The sequence below is a fragment of the Ranitomeya variabilis genome, chromosome 3 (assembly GCF_051348905.1).
Source record: "Ranitomeya variabilis isolate aRanVar5 chromosome 3, aRanVar5.hap1, whole genome shotgun sequence".
NCBI classification, from domain to species: Eukaryota; Metazoa; Chordata; class Amphibia; order Anura; family Dendrobatidae; genus Ranitomeya; species Ranitomeya variabilis.
Window position 1 is genome coordinate 26807752 of NC_135234.1, and position 25737 is coordinate 26833488.

The following is a 25737-nucleotide window of genomic DNA, read 5'->3' on the forward strand; positions in this document are numbered from 1 at the left end:
CCATTATCCCCTGGGCCCCATTATCTCCTGGGCCCCATTATCCCCTGGGCCCCATTATCCCCTGGGCCCCATTATCTCCTGGGCCCCATTATCCCCTGGGCCCCATTATCTCCTGGGCCCCATTATCCCCTGGGCCCCATTATCCCCTGGGCCCCATTATCCCCCGGGCCCCATTATCCCCTGGGCCCCTGTGCAGCTGCATAGGTTGCATAAATGATGCCGCCCCTGTGTCCTATAAAATCCTTTGCTATACTTGGGCACGTCTTGAGGCGTGGGGGTGCAAAATCTATAAATTGCCCCCCCACTTCCTTTCCCATTTGCTTGTGCCATTTATAATACCGGTGTCTTTTTTTCTTTTTGTGATTTAGGGGCCCAGGAGCCCCCAAGATTACAGTTATGTGCCATGTTTATGTGCATTTTCTGCCTATGAATTGACTTCCTATGAGATCATCTCTAATATAAAGTGTTGTTAGATTAGATTGTGACCCCCTACTGGATACAGGGATGATGGGAGTGATTACAATCTGTCTTTGGAATGTTGCAACTTTTGGAACTGATTGTTTTCCTAGCCTCATGCAGCTGCATCACTCCACCAGCAGAGGGCAGCCTCCTCTCCCTGATTATTCCTCCTTAGCCCCAGAGGAGTGAAGGTAGGAAAAGTCAGGAAATGATGTCAGCTCCTGGGCAGGGAACACACCTTCTTCACCTGGGAGAGGTGCTGCAGACTGCTTCAGCCACAGCACAGGGGGAGACCAGGGTGCAGCACCATGGACAAGGAGGCCTCTTCTCCCTGGGACATGGGGCTACTCAGGACCTTCTACTACAAAGAGTTCTGTGGATGGGAAAAAATAGGATCTGGAGGTTTTGGACAGGTCTACAAGGTGAAGCATATCTCCTGGAAGACATGGCTGGCCATCAAGTGTCCTCCCAGCCTGCATGTGGATGAGAAGTAAGTGTCAGGGAAGAGGGTGGGAGCAACACTGGTGGCAGCTGAAGGGTTAACCAGTTATACATTGTGTTTGTAAATAAAAATAAACAAACATAAGAAGGTTCTGTACAGGGTGCAGCTTGTGCAGGGAGTGGAGGCGGGTGCATTGGGGCAAGTAAAAGGGCCACTAAGTGGCTGTCAAAGAAGGTTGTGCATGAAAATGGTAATAAATCTGTGATTATGTAGCAGAGCTGAGTTTGTTATTGAAGCATTTTTTTCGTGCATTGTTTTGTTTGTTTTTTTGTTTGTTCAGTCTATAGCCCCTCTGTGCTGCCCCTATACGTCATTACACATGGCAGTTTTGTATACCCCGTCATATTAGCGGGCGAGAAGACGGCTTTATTATACATGTTGTAAAATTTCTAGTGCCCTTTAGTCGCGCTCTATTTTTATCTACCTGCGTCCGACGTGACCAAGGTCAAAACATTGTTTGCCTGTGAGAAACGGCGCTGGGACAGTAGTCGGACACATGTACCCGCTCTGTGCCGCTGCGTTTGAAGTAAAATTTGTTAGAATTTATAACTGAAAAAAAAACAAACAGATTTTTAATTTACGTAACTTTTTAAAATAAAATATTCCATTTTTTTTAACATATTCTACAATTTTATTTTATATTAGACCATTTTAATGCTATTTTTTTTTTCTCCTATATCTGGTACAGTTACGTTTCATAAATCAGCATTTTTTTTTACATAGAACATTTTTAATGAATCATTTTATATATAAAATCTATAGTAGTTTACAGCATAAATTATTGGAACTTTTTTGTTATGGCTGTTTCCTAAATCACCATTTAAAAAAAATACACAAAAAAAAATACCGTATATATAATGCCTTTTGTATCAATTTTTTACTTTTAGATTTACATTTTGTAAATTGACACTGAAAATTCTGTGTGCGTGTGTCTGTATATGTATGTATATATATATATATATATATATATATATATATATATATATATATATATATATATATATATATAATTATAATTTGTTTTTTCCAATAATGTCAAAAATGTAAATCTAAAAGTGAGACAAAAAGCATAATGTACGGTGTATATATATATCCGTATATATTTTTTATCGTTTTGGTGCGGTGTAAATAAAGGCTAAACCCTTCCCATGGGGCGGACGTCCCGTGGGTGCGGCTCCCATTAATCTATAATGTATTATTAGAGGATACAGCTGAATATTAGGCGATGAGGCAATTCCTGGGAATTCACTAATTGTGCAGCCAAGTCCTTGAGTTTTGGCCTCCGGCCCAGGGCATGCTGAGACTTGTGGTTCCTGACACACCTAGTGATGTATAGGATATAGATCCCGTTAGTGGGGTCCCAATGTGCTTCCTAGGGTCTGATTTCGGCTGTGGTACCGGCCTTCACCCCGTCACGTATCCGCCATGATGGAGGAGGCCGGTAGGAGTGCTGCACTGAGGCCTAGTAATGGCGGCTGCACATACTGAGGTGATTCATAATTAGATGGAGATGTGTGACCCCCAAACAATCCGTTATGTGATCGCTTGGGTCAGCGCGGGCCGTGACTGTCAGCGAGGTCAGAAGGTGATGAAGGCGGACGTGGCACATTGGCCATGTAGAGGCATCCAGCAAATATCCCAGAGATCCTCAGACATTGCTCTATCTTGTTGCCAGGAAGAGCGGAGCAATCGCCCATAGCAACCAGTTTTGCTTTCATTTTCCTAGGCCTGTAGCTGGTTGCTAGGGGTAACCGCTCAGTTCCTATTCACGTGTTATAACTAAACATAGGGTTTGTCAACTAGTTTATTAGGACGGTTGGGAGGAATCGGGGGCTTACAGCCAGAGCATGGCTGATGAAATGTAGATAATTTACTGATGGAATAATGGGAATATGTAATCAGAAATGGCCTATTGTTTACATTAGATTTTTGTTAAATTTTCCACAGTTCACAATAGGTGATGTCACAGCTCACCTCCTCCTCCTCCTGTACAATGACTGATAACACCTCTGTATACAGCAGATAACACAGGATCCACCATTCACAATAGGTGATGTCACAGCTCACCTCCTCCTCCTCCTGTACAATGACTGATAATACCTCTATATACAGTAAATAACACAGGATCCACCATTCACAATAGGTGATGTCACAGCTCACCTCCTCCTCCTGTACAATGACTGATAACACCTCTATACACAGTAAATAACACAGGATCCACCATTCACAATAGGTGATGTCACAGCTCACCTTCTCCTCCTCCTGTACAATGACTGATAACACCTCTATATACAGTAGATAACACAGGATCCACCATTCACAATAGGTGATGTCACAGCTCACCTTCTCCTCCTCCTGTACAATGACTGATAACACCTCTATATACAGTAGATAACACAGGATCCACCATACACATAGGGGGATGGCACAGCTCACTTCCTCCATTAGGCCTATAGATGTTGTATCTCGGCTGCTCTCTCCTGTGAGGTGTATAGTAATCCCCATTATTGGGGGCGGTGGGGTGGGCTGCACGTGTAGGCACAGGCCCCTGCACTGCTTCTTCTAGACGGCGCAGCGAGACCCCCGTCCTATTTACAATCCTCGCATCCCTTTATGTCGGTAAGAACATAATTAGGGGCTTTCTGCTGGTTGCATGCCGCGGCTCATATTCTCCTCAGCAATTAAGTCATTTTCAGATTTGTGAGTGCCCTGAAGCGTCGCCACATTCCCTGCGCGGCTTTCATGTGTTTTTCAGTATATACATTTTTTTATATATGCGATCCTCCTGGAGGAGACGTGTTCTGCAGCCGTCTCGGTGGAGTGAGCATACAGTATATAGGGGCCCTGCCTGCGCTGATACATTGTAACAAACTCCTCAGGACGGCAGAGATTTGGGTTGTATTTTTGGCTTCTGGATGTGAACAAGATTTTTCCGGTTCGTTAACAGCAAGCCGAGATCTGGAAATGCTGAGCACAAGTTTCTTAGAAAGTTGCAGAACTTTTCTTTATGATTTTTTAGGTTACCTCCATCATAGCTATGTATTCATGTAGCGAGCATGCATGAAGCTGGAGATGAGTGGTAAAACTTACACAGCTTATCCTGTCATTTCTTCTCCCCGTTTGGTGTTTGTTCTCTTGTGACCGCTTTCAGTGGTTGTGCTCATGGATGAGACCGTCTTGGCTTTCCTAGAATCCGTTCTTGGAAGTGTCATGGTGGACGCCTTTTTACCTTTTTTTTTTTTTTTTTTTTTTAATTTCATTCTTGGCCTGACAAGAATAGACAAAGCTTATCCAACATAATCGACCCCCTTTTGGGGCAGGGCCGGGTAGAGCACCTGATTAACCCAGTGGCGCCCCCACTATACAGAGTTGACCCTTTTTGCCTATGTTTCGACTGGCGACATTTAGGAAGGATGTCCAGCACTACATGTACGGAACGTGCAGAAGAGCTGTGTTTGTACAGTCAGCACTGAATTCTGCAGTGATCAGTTGGCTCCAATCTCAGCAGTTTAACCCCTTAGACGCTGCTGTTAATTGTGACAGCGGCATTTTTGCAGGATGCTGATGGCTTTGTCATGGCAGCTGAGAACTTGCTGATGGTCGCCATGGCTGGACACCTATGAAGTGCGTGACGGGTCATTATAGGAGAATGGTGATCTTAAAATACACTGCACTATTATAGTATTTCAGGGTGTTGTTAAAGGGTAAGTCCCCAATAGGAACCAGGGAGAAAATATATATATATATATATATATATATATATATATATATATATATGTTATTAGTGTGTGTGTCTTCAAATCGCCCTCCTTTTCCTAAAAACGAAAAAAAAATTCTATAATTTAAAAAAAAAAAAAATCTGTATCTCCACACCCGTAGCTGTAAAACGCCAAAACAAATAATCAAAAAAAAAAAAAAAATAGAAATTTCAGAATCGCTTTTTATGTCCCATTTTCCCCTTCCCCTCCCACAAAATAAAAAATTAGAAGAAAAGTGATGAGAAAGAGGTACGGACCCCAAGGTGGTGGTTGACGTTGACTCTGTCACCCGAGGGCCCAAATCGGGGTCGCCAGGTTGACTTATGTTTTCTGCACAGTTTATCAAAAAATCACGGGCAGTCAATATTCTTTATTGACATTGAAAAAACCTAATAATATCATCATCATCATCATCATCGTTCTGCGTCCACAGCCCATAATCCTGGAGAGACATCGGCTGCTTCACTGTGAACTGTAAAATGATGAGAATTACAGTCAATATAATCTGTAGAAGTATCTTCAGCCTCAAAAGGAGAAAAAAAATATCACGAGTGCCTTAATTTTTTAATTTTTTATTATTTTAACGGACAGAGTAAAAAAGTGACCAATTTTTCCTGACTGGTTTTGGAATTTTTTTTGATGGTTGTCATCCGTGACCCAAATAATCCTGCTCCCTATTATTATGTATCAGTCCCGAATGATCACAATGGAGGCGCTGGCTGCCTGGACTTGTTTCTTGCCTGCACAGATGATGCATGTGGCTCCGAGCACAGGAGGAGGAGGAGAGGGCTCGCCTGTCCCCCACGTCACACCCTATAAGTTTCCCCATAATTCTAATGTTGATGTGCTGAGATTTAAATGTCCTTATTATGCTATAGATGTGTGCGCGGCACAGAATACGGGGTGAGCGATGACCCTGCACCCTCAGAGTGGGGGCCGGATTTGTAACTTTATATGCACCACAGGTAGTGTGCTGCTTGTTGTGCTTGTTGTTGTTTTTCTCCCTTTTATGTTAATACGGTGCAAAGTGAAAAGTTCTGCAAGTTTTGAGTAGACTTTACTTTCAAAACTTCTTCTTGCTGTCAGTGCACTGAGCTCTCCTGAGACTTTGCTGCTTTCGATGATGTCATACCGTGATTGTGTGATGTCATCGTGAATGTTATCAATAAACATGGCGGATAAGTGTGGGATCAGCGACTCCTGAGTGGGGAAAAAACACTTTGCAGGCAGTGTCTGCAGCCCTATTGTGTGCAGAGTGTTACTTTTTTTTTGTCCCATTAGGATAACCCCATCGGGGCATATGGGGGTCATAGGGGGATCACTTGCCCTTTTGTTTAGGTCGTTGACGAGCAGCTTCTCGCAGCGGCAGACAAGGGCCGATTCATTTGAATGACTGCTTGTCATACTACACTTCACCTGTAGTGGCCACTGTAGGGAGAGCTGCACCTTCTCAAGGCAAAATCGCCCCGATCGGTGCGGATCAGTGGACACATCATAGCGCAGCGGCTCTTGCCCGGTGAGGAACCTTGGTACTGCTTTCATTTTGGGGCCCCGGCGGCTTCCTGGGGATGTGGCCAGGAGCGTACAGATTTCCCATAACTGTACACGGATCGGTGACTCTGGATGACGTGTAATCTATCTGATCCTATAGTCTCTTTTTGGCGGTTCTGTAATGGTCACTTGATCCCCTATTGGTTCCACCTAGTCACATTAATACTGCATGTTCCTAAGCATCGAGCTGCCGACGGTCCCAGTAAGGAACAATATTCTCTAGTTTCCTGTTTAGTCCGCTCTATTTTTACCATCCTTTCAGGGGGGTTTTTCGCACCTGCACTAAATCAACATGAAACATAAACATTCGGTGTGATGAGATGACAAGGAGACGACAGGTCTCGTAATGTGACGAGAATTTGTAATGGCAGCCATGTTTCCGGGTTCCTCCATGGGCTACAGCTGGTCGCGGCAGGTTCTTTAATTTGGCCATCCCATGATCAGTTTATAATCGGAAGATCCCTTTAATGGCCAATAAAGTTTTTTTGTTTTTTTTTCCCTCTTTCTTTTTCTGTTTGTAAGTGCTTCAAGACATCCAAGATGGGAAAATAGAGCAACATTACAAAAAGGAAATTTGAAATAAAATCTATGGTTTTGTGCTTACAGCACCTGTGCAGACCAATGTGTCTCCATGGTAACAGACTACAATCAGGCTCGGTGTAGTCTGACCCCGGTTGTCATATTCTGTCATCTGTCTATTGGTAACGTTACAAATATATGTTACAAGGAAATAAAGGATAAATAATGCATTACTGCAGGATCTGACTACACAAGCATTAGTTGTAGTCTGTTACCATGGAGACTGTATATATATTTTTTTTAAGTTTTGTTTATTCCAGTGAATCAAAATTAGGAAAACAAAGCGACTTTGCAGTCAACTGAAACTAGGTTTTATTCTACTGTTTTGTGTGCAAACGATCAGACTACACTGTTTGTAGTCTGTAACCATGGAGACACCTAGGTCTGCATATGAGCTGTAGAGAAAAAAATTAGATTTTTTTTTTTCTAATTAATACAATTTGCAAAGTTAATTTCCAGGCCGGGTGAAAGTGTTTGGGTGAATTCCAAAGTTTACTTTTTGCTCCTGCCCAACCTGCCTTATGAATATTTAATGAACCGTGGGTTTGAAGATAATTGTGGCTACACCTATGGGAGCGGGCACATGCTGCCAGCAATAAGGATTAATTTTTACACTTGATCTGGAACATTAAACCTTTTAACTTCTAGATTTATAAAAAAATAAAAATAAATTGTACATTATGATCTCTTGTGCACCACTGATCTCGTTTGTCCCATTCCCCCACAGAGAACGTATCGAGCTGGTTGAAGAAGCCAAGAAGATGGAGATGGCCAAATTTCGTTGTATCTTACCGGTGTACGGGATCTGCAGTGACCCGGTTGGTCTCGTCATGGAATATATGGAGGCTGGATCTCTGGAGAAACTATTGGCTTCTGAGCGTCTCCCGTGGGACTTGAGGTTTAGGATTATCCATGAGACGGCAGTAGGGATGAACTTCCTTCATTGCATGAACCCTCCTCTTCTTCATCTTGATCTCAAGCCGGCAAATATCCTCCTCGATGAACATTACCATGTGAAGGTATGGTGCTGGTCTTTCCTACATGAGTAGGATTTCAAAAGAGTTTGTTTCATTATGGTGTCGGTATTGCTGGCTTGGCTCCCTGGCCAAACAAATGAAATGAGGGCCTCCTCACTAGGAGGACTTTATCATCCACCATTTCAAAGGGGAGGCATTTTTACTCCCCCCCCCCCCCCTAAATTACTTCCTCCCTTTTTGGCCTACATTACAGGAGAATGGCTCCTCGGGGGTGGGTCTGTAAGGAATGCACCTGATTGGACCAAAATCCCCTCTGCCACATATAAGGACATCAGTGTTGTAAGTAGTACATGATAGGATGGAGTACCCTGTTATATATTTTGTAATAGGGCTCCAAATTGTACCTCCAGGGCTCCGCATTGTATCACAGTGCCCACTTGGGAAGATAGTTAGGGTTAGCTTGAGCTCCTTGGACCAAATGGCTACTACAGGCAGAGATGTGCTTAGTGGTACATCTGCCATGCTGTCACTGATGAGACCACGTGAACTCATCGAGAGACTCTATATCCTTTCCCCTATGAGGCACTTTAGACAACCCTCTAATTTGTCCTAGTAGAGAGTAAATAGGAGCCATTGCAAAGTGTGGCATGTGCCCTAACACTCATAGATTTTTCCAATAAATCAAACAATTTTGATGTTTCAGTTCTGGATCTCTTCCGTCGTGTCCTTCAGAGATCTTCCCATTGTTGGCAGAAAGTGCAAGTTGACTCAAGGGTTGATTTAAAGTGAACAATCCCTTTTTAATTCTGTCCTTGGAGAGCTAACTCTCATGTTTTGGTTCTCACTTGCAGATATTTGAAGTGGGACGGTTGCATGTCACATCCTGCACTCGAGAACCTGTGAAGGATCTCTGGATTACGGCATTGTACTTCTTTGATGTGGTTCTCCATATAGTCAAGCATTAGGGTTTTAGGGGCTTTTTTTTTTTAGTCTTTTGAGACATCACAGAGGCCGAGATTTGCATTCTATTACGTGTTTACAAATTTCACCTGCAGATTTGAGTTTTATAACCTTCTTACACATGTTTTCTTAAGCCTTGGCCAGATGCCTCACCGCTGGTGTCCTAATCAACGATGAACATATCCGGAGAGCCAACGTTCCTGGAAATGCTCTTCTGATGCCACCTTATTACCACATAAGCCTGAGTCCTTAAAGGGGGTGACCATTAAAACAAACATTCAATTTACTTTTTAGGTGATTTTAAAGTAAATAGTAGTGGGTCCTCTGATCCTCATCTCTTGGTCGGCGTGGACAGCGGTTACAATGAGCAGCTCTCGCCCTGGAGGACCAGCCTGTCCTGCATTACATAGACAATTCATTGATGTGATGGACAATGTGTAATACTTATTTTCCCTTTGGTGGCGCTGCAGGGGTATTGAACATTTTATAGGTTTTTTGTTTTTTTTTATAGGTTTTCCAAGGATTTAAACTGATCGCTGAGGATTCTATTAGGGGGACAATTCATACTCTAAAACCATTCTAAGATGTGGGAAATGTCCAACGCCAAGAAATGCCTTGAAGCTCTTCTCGCTCCTTGAAGCTCTTCTCGCTCCTTGAAGCTCTTCTCGCTCCTTGAAGCTCTTCTCGCTCCTTGACGCTCTTCTCGCTCCTTGACGCTCTCCTCGCTCCTTGACGCTCTCCTCGCTCCTTGATGCTCTCCTCGCTCCTTGATGCTCTCCTCGCTCCTTGATGCTCTCCTCGCTCCTTGATGCTCTCCTCGCTCCTTGATGCTCTCCTCGCTCCTTGATGCTCTCCTCGCTCCTTGATGCTCTCCTCGCTCCTTGATGCTCTTTTCGCTCCTAAGTCTACACCTGTTCTTCATCCTTAATAAGCCAAAGTCTTGAAATATTTGCCCTTCCTATTCTATTTAGAAGCATTCGAGATGCATGTCTCATTCATTCTGGTCAACCCAATCTCTCCCTATACATGCATGCAGGGAGAGGCCTGTCACTCCAGGGCAGCGGGCAGGGAGAATCCACCGGGGTCCTTCCCCTTCGACCAGTCTCCTGTGCTGCTCGGTCCTCTGTCTATTAGCTATGGGTTTTCTCTCTGAAACACCGCAGTATTTCAGAGTCAGACATATATGGCTGAGATATATAGCAAAACTGTGAGATTTCAGAAACCTCATTCTGTTGCAGTTTATTTTATTTTTTTATTTTTTACCACTGCAATATTTTTAAAAAAATCTGCAACATGTCAATTCTTTCAGCTTTTTTTTTCAGCGTTTTTTTTGAGCATTTTTTACCCATTGAAAGTAAGGAGAAACTGGAAAAATGTAGCTTAATACTTATGCAGTTTTTTACAGTTTTTTTTTTGCAGCATTTTATTATCGTATACTGTAGACAAATCACACGTGTAAAATGCTGCAAAATAGCTTGTGTTCTATACGCAGTGTTTTTACTGCCAAGAATGAAAACTTTGGCTCCAGAAGCACCACGAGTGACCATAGCCTTAGAAGGAAGGAACTTTTTTGTTTCTTTATCTTAGTTGTCAGTTTTGCACCCAAAACACAAGAACCAGTTGTGTTACGGTCGCTGCCCTAAAGGGCTTGTCCATTATGATGTAGGTTACTTGCAGCCATAGTGAAATGTTCGTGTACATCTTGGACTAGTTGTTGTTTTTTTGGGGGGCTTTTGACTCTCGTTATGTCCTGGCCGCGGCTGTGTTTTGTAAGTAGCTCGGTATGATTGGAATGCCGTAAAATTATCATTCTTTATAATAACAACCTTATGAGTCACCACGAGCAGCGAGGACAATGTTTGATGATGGTGTGACCGGACATCAGTCTGACTTATGCTGATCTTCACATACTTGCCCCAAGATGTCCCACACTTGGGAATTGTAGATATAACATAAGGGACAATGGCTTTTCCATATGTTTTTGATGGTTGTTGCCTTCAACCTTCTCCAACTTGTGTTGCTTCATCTGCCAAGACATGGATGATCTACTTTTTCTCCTTGGTGTCTGTTTTGGAGACATGAGACCACATCTTCCATCAAAGAATTGTCCTTGGAGCGCGGGTCGTCGCCACCTCTTTCTGCTTCGTTATAGATTTCACCAGGCTTATTCCATCGGCGTAGACTTGCTTCTTTAGGGCTCAAGGTTAGCTAATCTGGACACTAAAAACAAACCTTTGTTTTCTGATAAAACTTGTTCCTGCGAGTCCTTCGCACTTTGTACGATCGGCCCGTGTATACACCGCGGCCCCTGTAACCTTCATACTATCAGCAGCTTGGATTAGTTTCAGCTTTCTTTTAGGAGATATAATATAATTTAAATTTTTTTTGGGGGGTGATATTGTCACTCCTTTTTTTCCATTTCAAAACACTCAAGGTGTCCATACAAAATGAGATTACCGTCCTCTAAACTCATCAAACTTGGTAGGACTGGATGACCATCATCTCTTCACCAACAGCAGAAGTTGGTTGGCAAAGGACTGGACATGTCGAATTTCAACATGCCGATCCTTTACTATCCATTGAATTAAGCATCTTTTTCAGCTTCTTGTTGAGAACATGTGCATGCTTTGCTGAGCATGCATGCACATGTGGAAAGTGCAAAGTCCCTGGGGAATGGTTGGGTAAGGGTGGTTCTTCCACAGAAGGGCTGCAGTTTTTCAGTCTCGTCACTACTCCATTATCTTCCAAGCTTCATTGGTCGTAGGGTAGATTTTGCTGGAGCTCCTATACCCAGAAGCTTCTCTGTGCTTTGGTAATATATTATGGAAGGTAATGTGCCTCCATAATCGATGGAGAGGCAGAATCACAGGAGTCCAAGAAGCTGAAATAATGGCTGCTGTTTTGTGGTGGGTCTATAGATATGATGGTTCTCTCCAAAACAAAATTATGGTTCCTCGGGCCCAACAGGGTTCTACTTTGACCACTTCCCACAGTGTAAGAAAGCCAACACACAGCATCTCCTATCTCAGCATCTTGGAATCCTGTAAGGATAGATGTATGGAGATAAGATTCCAATTCTCATCAAAGTTGATTTCTGCCTTTTGTAGATATCAGATTTTGGACTGGCCAAGTGGAACGGCTTGTCCGATTCCCATGAGTTGAGCTTGGACGGGATTTGCGGGACCATCGCCTATCTTCCACCTGAGCGCTTTAAAGAGAAGAACAAAAGCTTTGACACCAAGCATGATGTCTACAGGTGAGTACAGCCAGCCGGCGATCCTCATGGTTTCTGGATACTTTTTTTATATATTTTTTTTTTTAATTTTTAGGCGAGGTGGAATTTAGAGACTAAAAACTTTCCTCAAAAATCATAACCCCTTTTTAAAGGCCATTTTCCTTCTTTGCCAAGTTCAGAAGCAGAGAAATCTGACTCTTCTACAAGTCTCTACCTCACTATTTGGCCAATATTACAGATGAGGGGCTCTGCAGGGGTGGGGCTAGAAGTGTAGCGTTAAGTCACGCCCAGCCTCTGATTCCTGATTGGATAAAATTCCCTTCTGCCTCATAGGAGGTCACCAAAGTTATAAATACATTATTACAATTTATTTTTTTTTAATGAAGTGACGTATGTAGGGGCATATGGTGTAAGATATTTTTTTCTATGACTTGGTAATTAGGAATTTTTTTTCTTCTCCAGTTTTGCTATTGTGGTTTGGGGGATCCTGACCCAGCAGAAGCCCTTTGCAGGTAAGTCATTAGACTGAACATACGTCTTGGTCTCGGACCCATGTTTTTTTTGTCTTTTTTGAGCCATACTTGTGTCTAATGAGGTTTAGTTGTAATACCAGAAATAACCAATGGTCACGGGAGGAAGGGGGGCCCACTGTTTTTTTTTTGGGGGGGGGGGTTTAATGAAACTTTTTGTATTACATTTTTTTTTCAATATTAATTCCTCACTATTATATAGATCCCTGCTTGCTGTTAACAAATGGAAACCTTCATTACGAACATCAACCTGTTCAGAGCTCTCTAATTTTTCACATGTGTTGGTCGGACATCATTGGCTTCCTCAACCAAAAATGGATCATAAGTGCTTCTATTCATTGACAGCAAGCAAAAATCAAGCAAACCAGATGAGAAAGTTGCACAACGTGTTATCCAGTAGCCGGATAATATGTCCAACTGCCACAGTGATGGTGTGAGATGAGAAATGGCGGACTGCCCAAATCCCAGCAACAGCGCCACTCTTAGATAGTGGCCATTCCTGGTACTGCAGCTTAGATCAAGTGACTTGAAAATGATGTGGAAGTGAAAAATGCAGAAAGTTTGATCAAGCTGCAGATCTCCAGTCGGCGTGTGACACCCTCCATGTTGTCAGCACTTTCCTGGAGGCGTCTTGCTACAAGCTGAGGCACATAGCGCTTCCCGGATGTGCTGGATGCTTTACGTAGTGGGCGGGCGGGGGGGAATGTTTAACAGGTTGTGATCATATGTAGAAATCTTTTTGGAGTTTTTTAAAATGTATTTTTTTTTAATGTTTTTTGTAGACGAGAAAAACATTTTGCAAATCATGGTAAAAGTCGGAGGCGGTCTGCGCCCCAATATATCACAGATACCGAGAGCGCGGCCCCAGCAGTGCGACGACATGATCAAACTGATGCAGCTGTGCTGGCAAGACAAGCCCATCAAACGGCCGACATTTCAAGGTAGGCGACGGTCCGGATACATGCCCACCTACGGGTCTATGGAGATTATTTAAATGGCGTGTTCTATCAATATAATCCATTATTAAGTCATATGACCATTATAGCGGACGGTCCGGACCCCTTCTCCCCCTCCACTATGTTAGTTTCTCTTCTCGGCTACTAACTTGCCGTTTTTGCTTTGGAGGACCCGACCCATTCAGGCTTATAATGGATGGGCATTCATTTGAGTAAGCAGTATGTAATACCAGATTTTCCCTGTAGTGGCCACTGCAGCAGAAATCTATAGCTGGAGTCCTTTGGCGATCACATGTGATCAGTGGATTTTAATAAGGATAATGAGGTTTCTGGATAATATAATCTCATTATTATGGGTTATGGCATATATGTTTGGACATCCAGTCAGTGCTGTGTCTGGATGGCGTAACCCATAATAAGGGATTATATTAGCCAAATTATAGGTAGAAATATATAATGCTATCTAATTTAGGGAGGTTAAAAATGAATAAAAAATGTGAATGAATATATAAAATTTTATGCAGAATAATGTAAAAAAAAAATACACACATATATTATTATCGAGAGAGATTACAAATCAATGTAAAATACTAATTGGAAGAAAAAAAAATGAATAGATAGTATTTTTTTATCTTGACTCTTACATGAGGCTCCTGGAGGCTTTTTCCAGCCGCCCTGTCAGTCCACAATCCTAGGGTCCAGAGCAGAGGAAGAAGGGGGTCCTGGCAGGGCAGCACCTTGGTGTTTCCGATTACACACCCAGTGCTATATACTAAGAAAAGCAACAAAAAACCAACTGTGGCTGGCAGGCATCTAGAAGGAAGCGTATTTTGACCTCCCAGAGTTGAAATAAAGTTTATTGAGTATATATATAGTTAGTTCCTGATGGCTGTGGTTGCAGCGTTGTTGTTGTTGTTTTAGCCTTTTTTTTTTTTTTCCCCACAATCACATAAAGTTTTCTGTATCTGAATCTCACACTCAGGAATGTGGACGAGCCACAACGGCAAGTCCTGACAGTGCGCCGCCACCGCCGGTGTACCAGGAATGTCCATGTTGCAATAGTTTAAAGTTCTAATTGACGAGTTTTGAAAGTCTTGCTGATCAGCCGGGCTGAAAGGTTGTGTTCAGTGCTGCGATTACACACAGTGACAGAGAAGCCATCGCCAGAAAATAAAAATAATCTACTAAATCAGGCTCGTGAGTTACATGCAAATCATATTGATTTAAAAAAAACCAACAACTCTCGTTTTGAGTATACAGCCGTTATGCAACTCCATGGTTATAGAAGACTACAAAGAAGCATGTCTCTGATCCTGTTCTGCTTAATTTTCCTGGGCTGGACTGTAAATGGAGTATATGTGTGTGTATGTATATACATACATACATGCATACATACACCTAAAAAAAAAAAACAAAAGGGAACACTTAAACAACAGAATATAGTTTAAAGTAAATCAAACTTCTGTGAAATCAAACTGTCCACTTAGGAAGCAACACTGATTGACAATCAATTTCACATGTTGTGCAAATGGAATAGATAACAGATGGAAATTATTGGCAATTATCAAGACACCTCAATAACAGAGTGGTTCTGCAGGTGGGGACCACAGACCACGTCTCAGTACCAATGCTTTCTGGCTGAGGATTTGGTCACTTTTGAATGTTGGTTGTGCTTTCACACTTGTGGTAGCATGAGACGGACTCTATAACCCACACAAGTGGCTCAGGTAGTGCAGCTCATCCAGGATGGCACATCAATGCGAGCTGTGGCAAGAAGGTTTGCTGTGTCTGTCAGCATAGTGTCCAGGGGCTAGAGGCACTACAAGGAGACAGACCAGTACACCAGGAGACGTGGAGGGGGCTGTAGGAGGGCAACAACCCAGCAGCAGGACTGCTACCTCAGCCTTTGTGCAAGGAGGAGCACTGCCAGAGACCTGCAAAATGACCTCCAGCAGGCCACAAATGTGCATGTGTCTGCACAAACTGTTAGAAACTGACTCCATGAGGATGGTCTGAGTGCCCGACGTCCACAGATGGGGGTTGTGCTCACAGCCCAACACCGTGAAGGATGCTTGGCATTTGCCACAAAACACCAGGACTGGCAAATTCGCCACTGGCGCCCTGCGCTCTTCACAGATGAAAGCAGGTTCACACAGAGCACAAGTGACAGAGTCTGGAGACGCCGTGGAGAGCGATCTGCTGCCTGCAACATCCTTCAGCATGACTGGTCTGGCAGTGGGTCAGTAATGATGTGGTGTGGCATTTATTTGGAGGGCCGCACAGCCCTCCATGTGCTCGCCACAAGTAGCCTGACTGCCATTAGGTACCGAGATGAGATCCTCAGACCCCTTGTGAGACCATATGCTGGTGCGGTTGGCCCTGGCTTCCTCCTAATAATTATTATTATTATTATTATTATTATTATTTATTTATATAGCACCATTAATTCCATGGTGCTGTACATGAGAAAGGGGTTACATACAGAGTTATAGATATCATTTACAGTAAACAGGTTTACAGTGACACACTGGTACAGAGGGGAGAGGACCCTGTCCTTGCGGACTTACATTCTATGGGATAGTGGGGAAGAGACAGAAGGTAGGGGTGAGGCGGCGGCGGCGGCTCTGGCGGTGGTGAGGTGGCGGCTCGGTTCTTGTAGGCTGTAGGCTTTCCTGAAGAGATGGGTTTTCAGGTTCCGTCTGCAGGACAATACCGTCTGCAGGACGATGCCAGACCTCATGTGGCTGGAGTGTGTCAGCAGTTCCTTCAAGATGAAGGCATTGAAGCTATGGACTGGCCCGCCCGTTCCCCAGACCTGAATCCGATTGAACACATCTGGGACATCATGTCTCGTTCCATCCACCAACGTCACGTTGCACCACAGACTGTCCAGGAGTTGGCGGATGCTTTAGTCCAGGTCAGGGAGGAGATCCCTCAGGAGACCATCCGCCGCCTCATCAGGAGCATGCCCAGGCGTTGTAGCAAGGTCATACAGGCACGTGGAGGCCACATACACTACTGAGCATCATTTCTTTGTCTTGAGGCATTTCCACTGAACTTGGATCAGTCTGTAACTTCATTTTCCACTTTGATTTTGAGCATCATTCCAACTCCAGACCTCCGTGGGATATTGGTTGTGATTTACATTGATCATTTTTAGGTTTTATTGTTGTCATCGCATTCCACTATGTAATGAATAAAGATTTACAACTGGTATATTTCATTCAGCGATATCTAGGATGTGGGGTTTTAGTGTTCCCTTTTATTTCTGTTAGGTGTGCAGATATATATATATATATATATATATATATATATATATATATATATATATATATCAGACAGCAGCCTATTATTATTAATAATTTTAATTTTTTTTTACACATACTAGTGGATAAAGTCTACGGACGCCCCATTCTCCATCTCTGTGTCATGTATCCTGTGGAAATAATAAACTTTTATTTATCGACCCTTCCATTCTTTTTTTTTTTTTTCACTAGCAATTACCTCTGAGACTGAGTTGTTGTGCACAAAGCATGAGGATGAAGCCATTTCAATGACCGGTCAAGACGCGGTGGCCCAAGCGACTGCAGATGCCAAAGAACAGGTATGACCATGGTCTGATAAGTGTGTGTGTGAGGGTCTACGTTGGCTTTGATGGTCGTTCCTCAGCTTCTGTCCTGATACTGAGCGATTAATACCAATATATACATTTTTTTTTTTTTTCGTATTAAAGGATCTAGCTAATCAGTCCGAACCCAAAGGCTATCCTACGTATGATAAAGACTACAGCCTTTCCGAGCTTCTCTCCCAGCTGGATTCTGGAATTTCCCAAACTATCGAGGAGCCGGAGAGCTTCTGTCATAGCGCTTCAGAGCCGGAGCTGGCGCCATGCGACAAGCGGCTCTCGGGAATCTCCTCCATTGACTCTGCCTTCTCATCCAGAGGTTCCCTCAACTTGTCCTTCGAAAAGGATGGCTCTGTAGAAGGTAGGCCAGCGGATATATAAAGAACGTAACATCCGGGTAATGGTGGGAACGGCAACGTTGTCTCTCCTCTGGACCACTTCTGATTTGGTGCCGTGCACTATATTGGGCCAGCAGGGTACCAGACCCATGGTGACCTCTTAGGAGTAGTGATGAGCAATCGTGCTGGGATAAGGTGTTATCCGCCATGCTCTGGTGCTAACCGAGGGTCTTCTGCGTGCTCGAAAAATATGTTCTAGTCCCCGAAGCTGCGGATAGACAGACGCAACGCATGTAGGGATTTCCTAATTGTCAGGCAATACAGCCGCGAGACATGCAGCTGCGGGGACTCGAACATATTTTTCAAGCACGCCGAACTCGCTCGGCTAGCACCCGAGCATGGCGGATAACACCTTATCCAAGTACGTTCGCTCATCACTACTTGGGAGGTCTCCTTCTTTTAGGGAATGTCCTTTTTTTTTTTTTTTTTTACTATTTCAGCTATTTATTTTAATTTTTTTGCATATCACAATTTATAAAAAAAAAAAAAAAAAAAATTAAAAATCTTGCAATTTTCACATCAGCCGCTGGGGCTTTTTTATTTAGAATCTAACTTCCTGTTTCTGGAAATTCACATGTACATTAGAAGCAATGAGGAGGCTCTGACTTTATCTACTGTATTGAAGCATCTAATGTGTGTGCAAAGTTGTCTTTGTAAAGGGAGGAGGAGGTGAGCTGTGATATCACCTATTGTGAATGGTGGATCCTGTGTTATCTACTGTATATAGAGGTGTTATCAGTCATTGTACAGGAGGAGGAGGTGAGCTGTGACATCACCTATTGTGAATGGTAGATCCTGTGTTATCTACTGTATATAGAGGTGTTATCAGTCATTGTACAGGAGGTGTAGGTGAGCTGTGATATCACCTATTGTGAATGGTGGATCCTGTGTTATCTACTGTATATAGAGGTGTTATCCGTCATTGTACAGGAGGAGGAGGTGAGCTGTGACATCACCTATTGTGAATGGTGGGTCCTGTGTTACCTACTGTATATAGAGGTGTTATCCGTCATTGTACAGGAGGAGGAGGTGAGCTGTGACATCACCTATTGTGAATGGTGGATCCTGTGTTATCTACTGTATATAGAGGTGTTATCAGTCATTGTACAGGAGGAGGAGGTGAGCTGTGACATCACCTATTGTGAATGGTGGGTCCTGTGTTACCTACTGTATATAGAGGTGTTATCAGTCATTGTACAGGAGGAGGAGGAGGTGAGCTGTGACATCACCTATTGTGAATGGTAGATCCTGTGTTATCTACTGTATATAGAGGTGTTATCCGTCATTGTACAGGAGGAGGAGGTGAGCTGTGACATTACCTATTGTGAATGGTGGATCCTGTGTTATTAGCTCTGTATTGATGTGAGTCTTTGTTGTTCTGCCGCTGCTGATCAGGTAACTCCTGAAAAACAAAGGACATGAAGTATGGAAACTGCCAGATTACAAAATTTAGGTTTTTTTTAATAAAGATTGTGAACTTGAAAAAAATATTGCTATTTTTTTTTTTTTTTATCAGGCACAAAAAACTGATTTTAAATGGTGTATTTTATTTATTTTTAACTACATATTTCATTTAAAGGGAACCTGTCACCACGTTTTTGGAAGATGGGATAAAAATAGCGTTAAATAGGGGCAGAGGTGGGCGTTACATTAGTGTGTTTGTTATGCATTTATTACCCACCTAAGTTGCCGAAATACCTTTGCAAAGTCTCCGTTTTCGCCTGTCAATCAGGCTGGTCTGGTCAAAAGGGCGTTGTCTTCCCCCAGATTTTGCGTAGTTTTCCGTTGGTGGCGTAGTGGTGTGCGCATGCCCAAGGTCCCGAATCCTCTGCCAGGGGATTTAAAAGAGCGCGCTGTTCGTTTTCATTGGTGATCGGTGGGCGCGGCCATCTTCCTTTGGCCGCGCGTGCGCAGAAGCGGCGCTCTGCTGGCCGCGGCTTCAGGAAAATGGCCGCCGCGATATCCATCTGCGCACGCGCGGCATCCCGCGGCCATTTTCCTGAAGCCGCGGCCAGCAGAGCGCCGCTTCTGCGCACGCGCGGCCAAAGGAAGATGGCCGCGCCCACCGATCACCAATGAAAACGAACAGCGCGCTCTTTTAAATCCCCTGGCAGAGGATTCAGGACTTTGGGCATGCGCACACCACTACGCCACCAACGGAAAACTACGCAAAATCTGGGGGAAGACAAGACGCCCTTTTGACCAGACCAGCCTGATTGACAGGCGAAAACGGAGACTTTGCAAAGGTATTTCGGCAACTTAGGTGGGTAATAAACGCATAACAAACACACTAATGTAACGCCCACCTCTGCCCCTATTTAACGCTATTTTTATCCCATCTTCCAAAAACGTGGTGACAGGTTCCCTTTAAAAGATATTTCAACTTGCACGATCTTTTTATCAAAGGGAACCTGTCACCCCCAAAATCGAAGGTGAGCTAAGCCCACCAGCATCAGGGGCTTATCTACAGCATTCTGTAATGCTGTAGATAAGCCCCCGATCTATCCTGAAAGATGAGAAAAAGAGGTTAGATTATATTCACCCAGGGGCGGTCCCGCTGCAGTCCAGTTCCAATGGGTGTCGCGGTCCGGGGCCTCCTATCTTCTTCCGATGACGTCCTCTTCTTGTCTTCACGCTGCGGCTCCAGCTCCGGCGCAGGCGTACTTTGTCTGTCCTGTTGAGGGCAGAGCAAAGTTCTGCAGTGCGCAGGCACCGGGAAAGGTCAGAGAGGACCAGCACCTGCGCACTGCAGTACTTTGCTCTGCCCTCAACAGGACAGACTGCGACGCCCACCGCAGCGGGACCGCACCTGGGTGAGTATAACCTAACCTCTTTTTCTCATCTTTCAGGATACATCGGGAGCTTATCTACAGCATTACAGAATGCATTACAGAATGCTGTAGATAAGCCCCTGATGCTGGTGGGCTTAGCTCACTTTCAATTTTGGGGGTGACAGGTTCCCTTTAAGTGAATCTGTCGATCAGTTAATCCATAGGTTTTCTAAATTTTGAGACCTCCTGCCATCAGGTCTGAGTCAAAATCTGGAAACAAGTGTTAACATCTTCTGCAGTGCCTCTACAGGAGATATTAAGCATTACTTTGTGCCGACTGATATGACTGAGTTAAAATTGTTTGATTTTTGTTTTTTTTATTATTATTTAATAAAGTTTTTTTTTTTTTTTTTTTTTTTCCTTTTCTCTAAATACAGACCTCAGTACCACTGAAATCCAGAAAAAGAAGCTGACTGATGCCATTGTGACCGGAGATAATGCCAAACTTCTGAAGATTCTCCAACCTCAAGATGTTGAGTTGGTTTTGGAAGGGAGATCAAGCCTCCTTCACTTGGCAGTAGAGTCTGGACAGGAGGAGTGCGCCAAGATGCTTCTTCTCTACAATGCCAACCCCAACATGACCAACCTGAAGGGTTCCACTCCGCTCCACATTGCTGCCGAAAAGAAATGCAAAGGCATTGTAGAACTACTGCTTTCGAAGAAGATCAACATCAATGCCAAGGACGAGGATCACTTCACTGCCCTTCACTTTGCTGCTCAAAATGGAGATGAGGTCATAACCCGGCTGCTTTTGGAGAAGAATGCTTCTATGAGCGAGGTTGACATTAAAGGTCGAACACCTCTTCACGTTGCCTGCCAGCATGGCCAAGAGAGTATCGTCCGACTGTTCCTCCGTCGAGGAGCGGACATTAACGTTCAAGGACTGGAGGACTGGATGTCCTTACACTATGCCGCTTGGCAGGGTCATCTAAATATTGTGAAACTTCTTGCCAAGCAATATAAGGCCAACCTCAACTGCCAGACGTCCGACGGAAGAACGCCATTACATCTAGCGGCAAAGCGAGGACATTACCGAGTGGCTCGGACCCTGGTGGAACTTGGTTGTGACTTGAACATTCCCAACAATCAGTTGAAGACGCCTCTACACATTGCTGCCGAGACGGGTCACACAAGCACGGCTCGACTCCTCATCCACCATGGGGCCAACATCAGTGCTGTTACAGTAGAGGGCTACACCGCCCTAGACCTGGCTTGCCACTACAGGCATTATTCTGCCGTTAAGGTCCTGATGGAAGCAAGATCAGACCCCAATTGTGAGGAATCCTCCTTCTTTGTGGAAAATGTATAACGTGCTATTTGTAGGGTTAAGAACAACTCCTCAGGGTCCGTAAGGGAATGATCATTTCAATTTTTATTTTATTTTGGAATCTAAAAGACTACGTAAGACCTATATCTTTGGCGGTTATGGCCAACAAACTTGGCGTTTGAACAGTCTCAGTGGAAATATTTAATTTACGTTGCTACCTGAAGATTCGTTCTTGACCACGAAGACATTCTAAAGAAAGGGAAAATTATCGGCAATGATGATCATTCATAAATACATGTCCTATTTTTTTTTTATTGGGGTGGGAGGGTGGATTTTAGCTTCTTTGAAACATTTCAGAATTTTCTGAATTGTGAAGCCTTGGATTACTCTTCGTTGTGGTCAATGTCACTACATGGACAACTAGCCAAGCTTGTATGGTCAGTGACCACTGTCTGGTACGAAACTTGGTCTTCAAACTAAAGTTCATTGGTTGAGATTGAGAAATCCGATACCCCTACATGTCGATTTACGTTACTTATGTCAATGTATGAGTGTGGGTATGTGGCTAATTTCAACTCTTGACGATTGCTTGGCCGTTTCGAAACTAGGGGGTGTTTAGCATGTGTTGGGTTGTTTGTCCTTCTGAAGGTAAGGCAGGTGTAGGTAGACTATTAATGTTTCTGCACCTTCTGACATTCCGTGAAAATTGGACCACAATCTGATATCATCCGAGTGCAGTCAGATTTTTCCACAGACCCATTGACTTTCTTTGCTTCTTTTTGATCCGACCCTCTGATCAAAATCAGACTGGTCTCCGATTATTTTCCACGACCAGATAGTCTAGATCAGATATGTGCACAGCCCCATGTAATATCATGGGCACTAGTGCTATCGAAGAAAACCTCGTCTAGCACTTGTATGACAAACACGAATGTGTGAACAAGCCCTAAACCTTTTAAGTCCTACAACTAGGACTTGGTGAAAACGATGGATTGCCCATTTTGGTATTTCCTTTTGTAGGGTGGTGGATAGGAGTATTTTTCTCTTATAAGTCACCACTTACATAAAAGTCAAAACGAGCTTTTTTTTTTTTTTCGAAAAAAGGCGCCACCCTTGTACTCAGGTTGTGTGTGGTACTGCAGCTCAAACCCATTTTGTTTCACCTGAGTTGAGGTGCAGAACCGGGCCCGAAGGTCTCAATGGCCTTTGTAACTTTTGCCCAGTTTTTGAGCACTTTTCATCCCTTTTTTTCCTCTACCTCTCTACACGACAGGAGGCAGTCATCAACCACTACCCGTCCATTCGCCCTAACTACTCTTGTCACTAAGCTATGGGGCCCTATAGTAACTACAACACCTGTTTCCATAATAGTTACACCCCCGCACGCTAACTTTCCCAGTACAGCAATAGTTAAAGTCTGCCAATGGGCAGCTGCCCAGTTAACACCCTTTTTACTAAAGTATAGATTTATTTCGACCTCGCCCAGACCTGCGCCTCCTACATCGCAGCTGATCTGGGAGGACACGTGCCATGGAAGGTTGGGTTTTGCTGCACCTCATACGTTGTGGTGTTACTGTTGTATATAGGACTGTTTTCTTAGTACACCGACGCTGTGAATATACTGTGTATATCGTGTTTATCCCGTTTTTGGCATGTAATACCGCCTGTAACTCTTTCTATGACAGAACCGTATTGTGGACTGGATGAGTTGTGTATGTTTTAGTACACCTAATGAATTTTCTCCTTTTTTTTTTTTTCTGCAATGTATTATAGTCATTTTTACAAATAAACTATTTTACTACCGCGGATCCGGATCCTGTTACTATTTTTATGGCCATTCCTGGGAACGCTCAGTGGTCGACAGACTTAAACTATCGCTAGGGTTGGCTGTCAATTTTCTCAGCCTCCTGATTGTGGTATGACTTTGTAGTTAAAAGTGTGTTTATATTTATTTAAATGCAAATATTTGCAGGTAAAAAAAAATCATTTTTTGCATTTAGTTTCATTAAAAATGTTGCATTGTTTTGGCTTTTATAGGCTTTGTTTCCCGACACATTTATCTACTGATGTTGTCTATGGTCCGAAATCAACTAAGGCCTCGAAAATAGACTGATAAAAGAATTAGGAGTGAGCTCACTGACAGATTCTCAGTTAACTCATTCTGCAGCCAGCAATAGACAGTACAACACAGAGGCTATTGAAGGCAACCATTGCAACATTTTTAATAAAACCAAATTCCAAAAATGATTTTTAGTCCAAAATGCATTTAAGTGAGAAAAAAAAATTTTCCACCCAAGGCGGACAACCTCTTTTTAAGCTTGGTCAGAGTGGAGAGTTGTTATAAAGAGTATCTCTTGCTCTTGAGGATCTGTCTTTACACTCATTTATGTGAATGAACACTGTGTAATACTTACTTTCCCCAGTGAAGGCGCTGCATGGAAACTACACACTTAGTGACAGGTGATTAAATTACCACTTGTGTAAAAGCCGCTGTTCTCCTGAATCCGACGTTGTTTTTCTTTTGTTTCTACGCCTTTGCGTTCCTGAGATATGGCCACCTCTACCCTGGAGATAAATCTAGTGCTGTTTTCCAAGTGGGAGTAGTCATCAGCCTTTCAGTGGGCGTGTTCTTGATGGCCCTGCCCAGTTGCCATAAAAACAATAAAGAAGGCGATATCTCAAGAACGGTGAGGCGCAGGAGCAAAAGAAGAATATCGCCGGATTCAGGAGAACAGCGGCATTTAGACCAAAGGAAAAAAAAATTATTGCAAGTGGCTGGTCCTCTTTAGCAATATCGCAGGGCAGTACAATTATTGCAGGCACGGGATATTTCCTCCTGCTCTGTGTTTGCAGTAGCCAGGGCCACGTGAGCTGTGCCATAAAGGATGAACTTGCAATGTCTGCAGGCGATCTTACTGTGCAGCAATAAAACCTGTGCGGAGGATTACTGACCGGGGAGCTATTCTGGAGATATTTATACAGGGAGGTGTCGCTGCTTGTCTGCCTCTTGCTCATTTAGATGCTGGAAGTCTTGACGCTTGCGCAAGTTGCTGCAAGCCTGCGCTGCCTCCTCACGTGTTCCCACACTAGGTCTTATTTACCCTGCTGGAAAGGAGAACTGAGCCAAGGAAGTGTCAGCACCTCTAAGGAAAGTGAGAAATATTGATGGGAGAGGAGCTGAAAATGGCAGGCGGCTCGGGTCAAGCACAGATCATTGCCCCTAAGCAATAACATAAGGACTAAAATTACCAAAATTACCCTTTGGTGTACAATGTCCACTGTTCTCAGTTGGGACTCATGGTTGGGCAGAATCTGCTTCCATTCTTGCTTAAGGTCTACTTAATAGAGCACATAGGGGATCTCACTGCCAGAAGACCCCTTTTTAAAGGGGTTGTCCAGGTTTGGGGTTCATGTTTGCAGTCACTCTATAAAGATTACAGAATTGTGAATCCGCATACCGTGTCAAGATTCTCGGTCGTCATGTAGCTGCAAGTATGCGATTTGCATGCAAGTGGTCACATACCTACTAGACGTGTCAATACAGGTGGATTGATGGAGGTTGGGCACATCTAGTCTGAATGTGACCGGAAGTATGTAAACTATGCGCGATGTGAGGATTCACATAACATAGAGTGACTGCAAACTTCAACCTCAAGCCTAGCCATACTTGCCGTCTCTTCCGAAACTTTCAGAAGGCTTCCCAAAAATATGGAGAGACCTCCACAAAGGGTCGGCAGATCCTTAAGGCACCACAGAAACCTTTTGCAAGGCTTATCATGTTGGGTGTCGCATTGCTTCATCAGAAGACTGGGCCTCTGTGTCATAACGTACACTAAATTCAGGATGGTTAAGCAAAAAGTCCCCTCCTAGTACCAACAGGGGTTATGGAAGAAAAAATGTCAACAGCTTTCAAAAAGTTGTCATGTATGCTTCTATGGAGGATCTGTTACCAGTTTTCAGAATACAAGCAACGTACATTTTAACTAGACCTATCAAGATTAATAGGGAATTATGTGATGGATTCTTACAATAAGTACACCAGCCTCATCAAGTCTAAGTGATTTATTGTAGTAATGATACAGTTTATATTGCATAATCTGGTGAAACAG

The 25737-nt window shown here is 43.5% G+C and overlaps 1 protein-coding gene across 1 annotated transcript; it reads left to right on the top strand.

Annotated features, from left to right (window-relative positions):
• The first annotated feature begins 597 nt into the window (after nucleotides 1–597).
• On the top strand, nucleotides 598–23434 carry RIPK4 (receptor interacting serine/threonine kinase 4). The gene is made up of 8 exons (XM_077293835.1): nucleotides 598–949; nucleotides 7577–7868; nucleotides 11894–12042; nucleotides 12484–12533; nucleotides 13334–13492; nucleotides 17005–17111; nucleotides 17241–17493; nucleotides 20739–23434. The coding sequence occupies exons 1-8, from the start codon at nucleotides 768–770 to the stop codon at nucleotides 21668–21670; spliced, it is 2124 nt and encodes a 707-aa protein (XP_077149950.1). The 5' UTR covers nucleotides 598–767; the 3' UTR covers nucleotides 21671–23434.
• The last annotated feature ends 2303 nt before the right edge of the window (nucleotides 23435–25737 follow it).

Coding starts and splice junctions, on each gene's coding strand:
- RIPK4 (XM_077293835.1), top strand. CDS start 768: ATGGACAAGGAGGCCTCTTCTCCCTGGGACATGGGGCTACTCAGGACC. Junction 7,869..11,893: donor ATGAACATTACCATGTGAAG/GTATGGTGCTGG, acceptor TGCCTTTTGTAG/ATATCAGATTTTGGACTGGC. Junction 12,043..12,483: donor ACCAAGCATGATGTCTACAG/GTGAGTACAGCC, acceptor TTTCTTCTCCAG/TTTTGCTATTGTGGTTTGGG.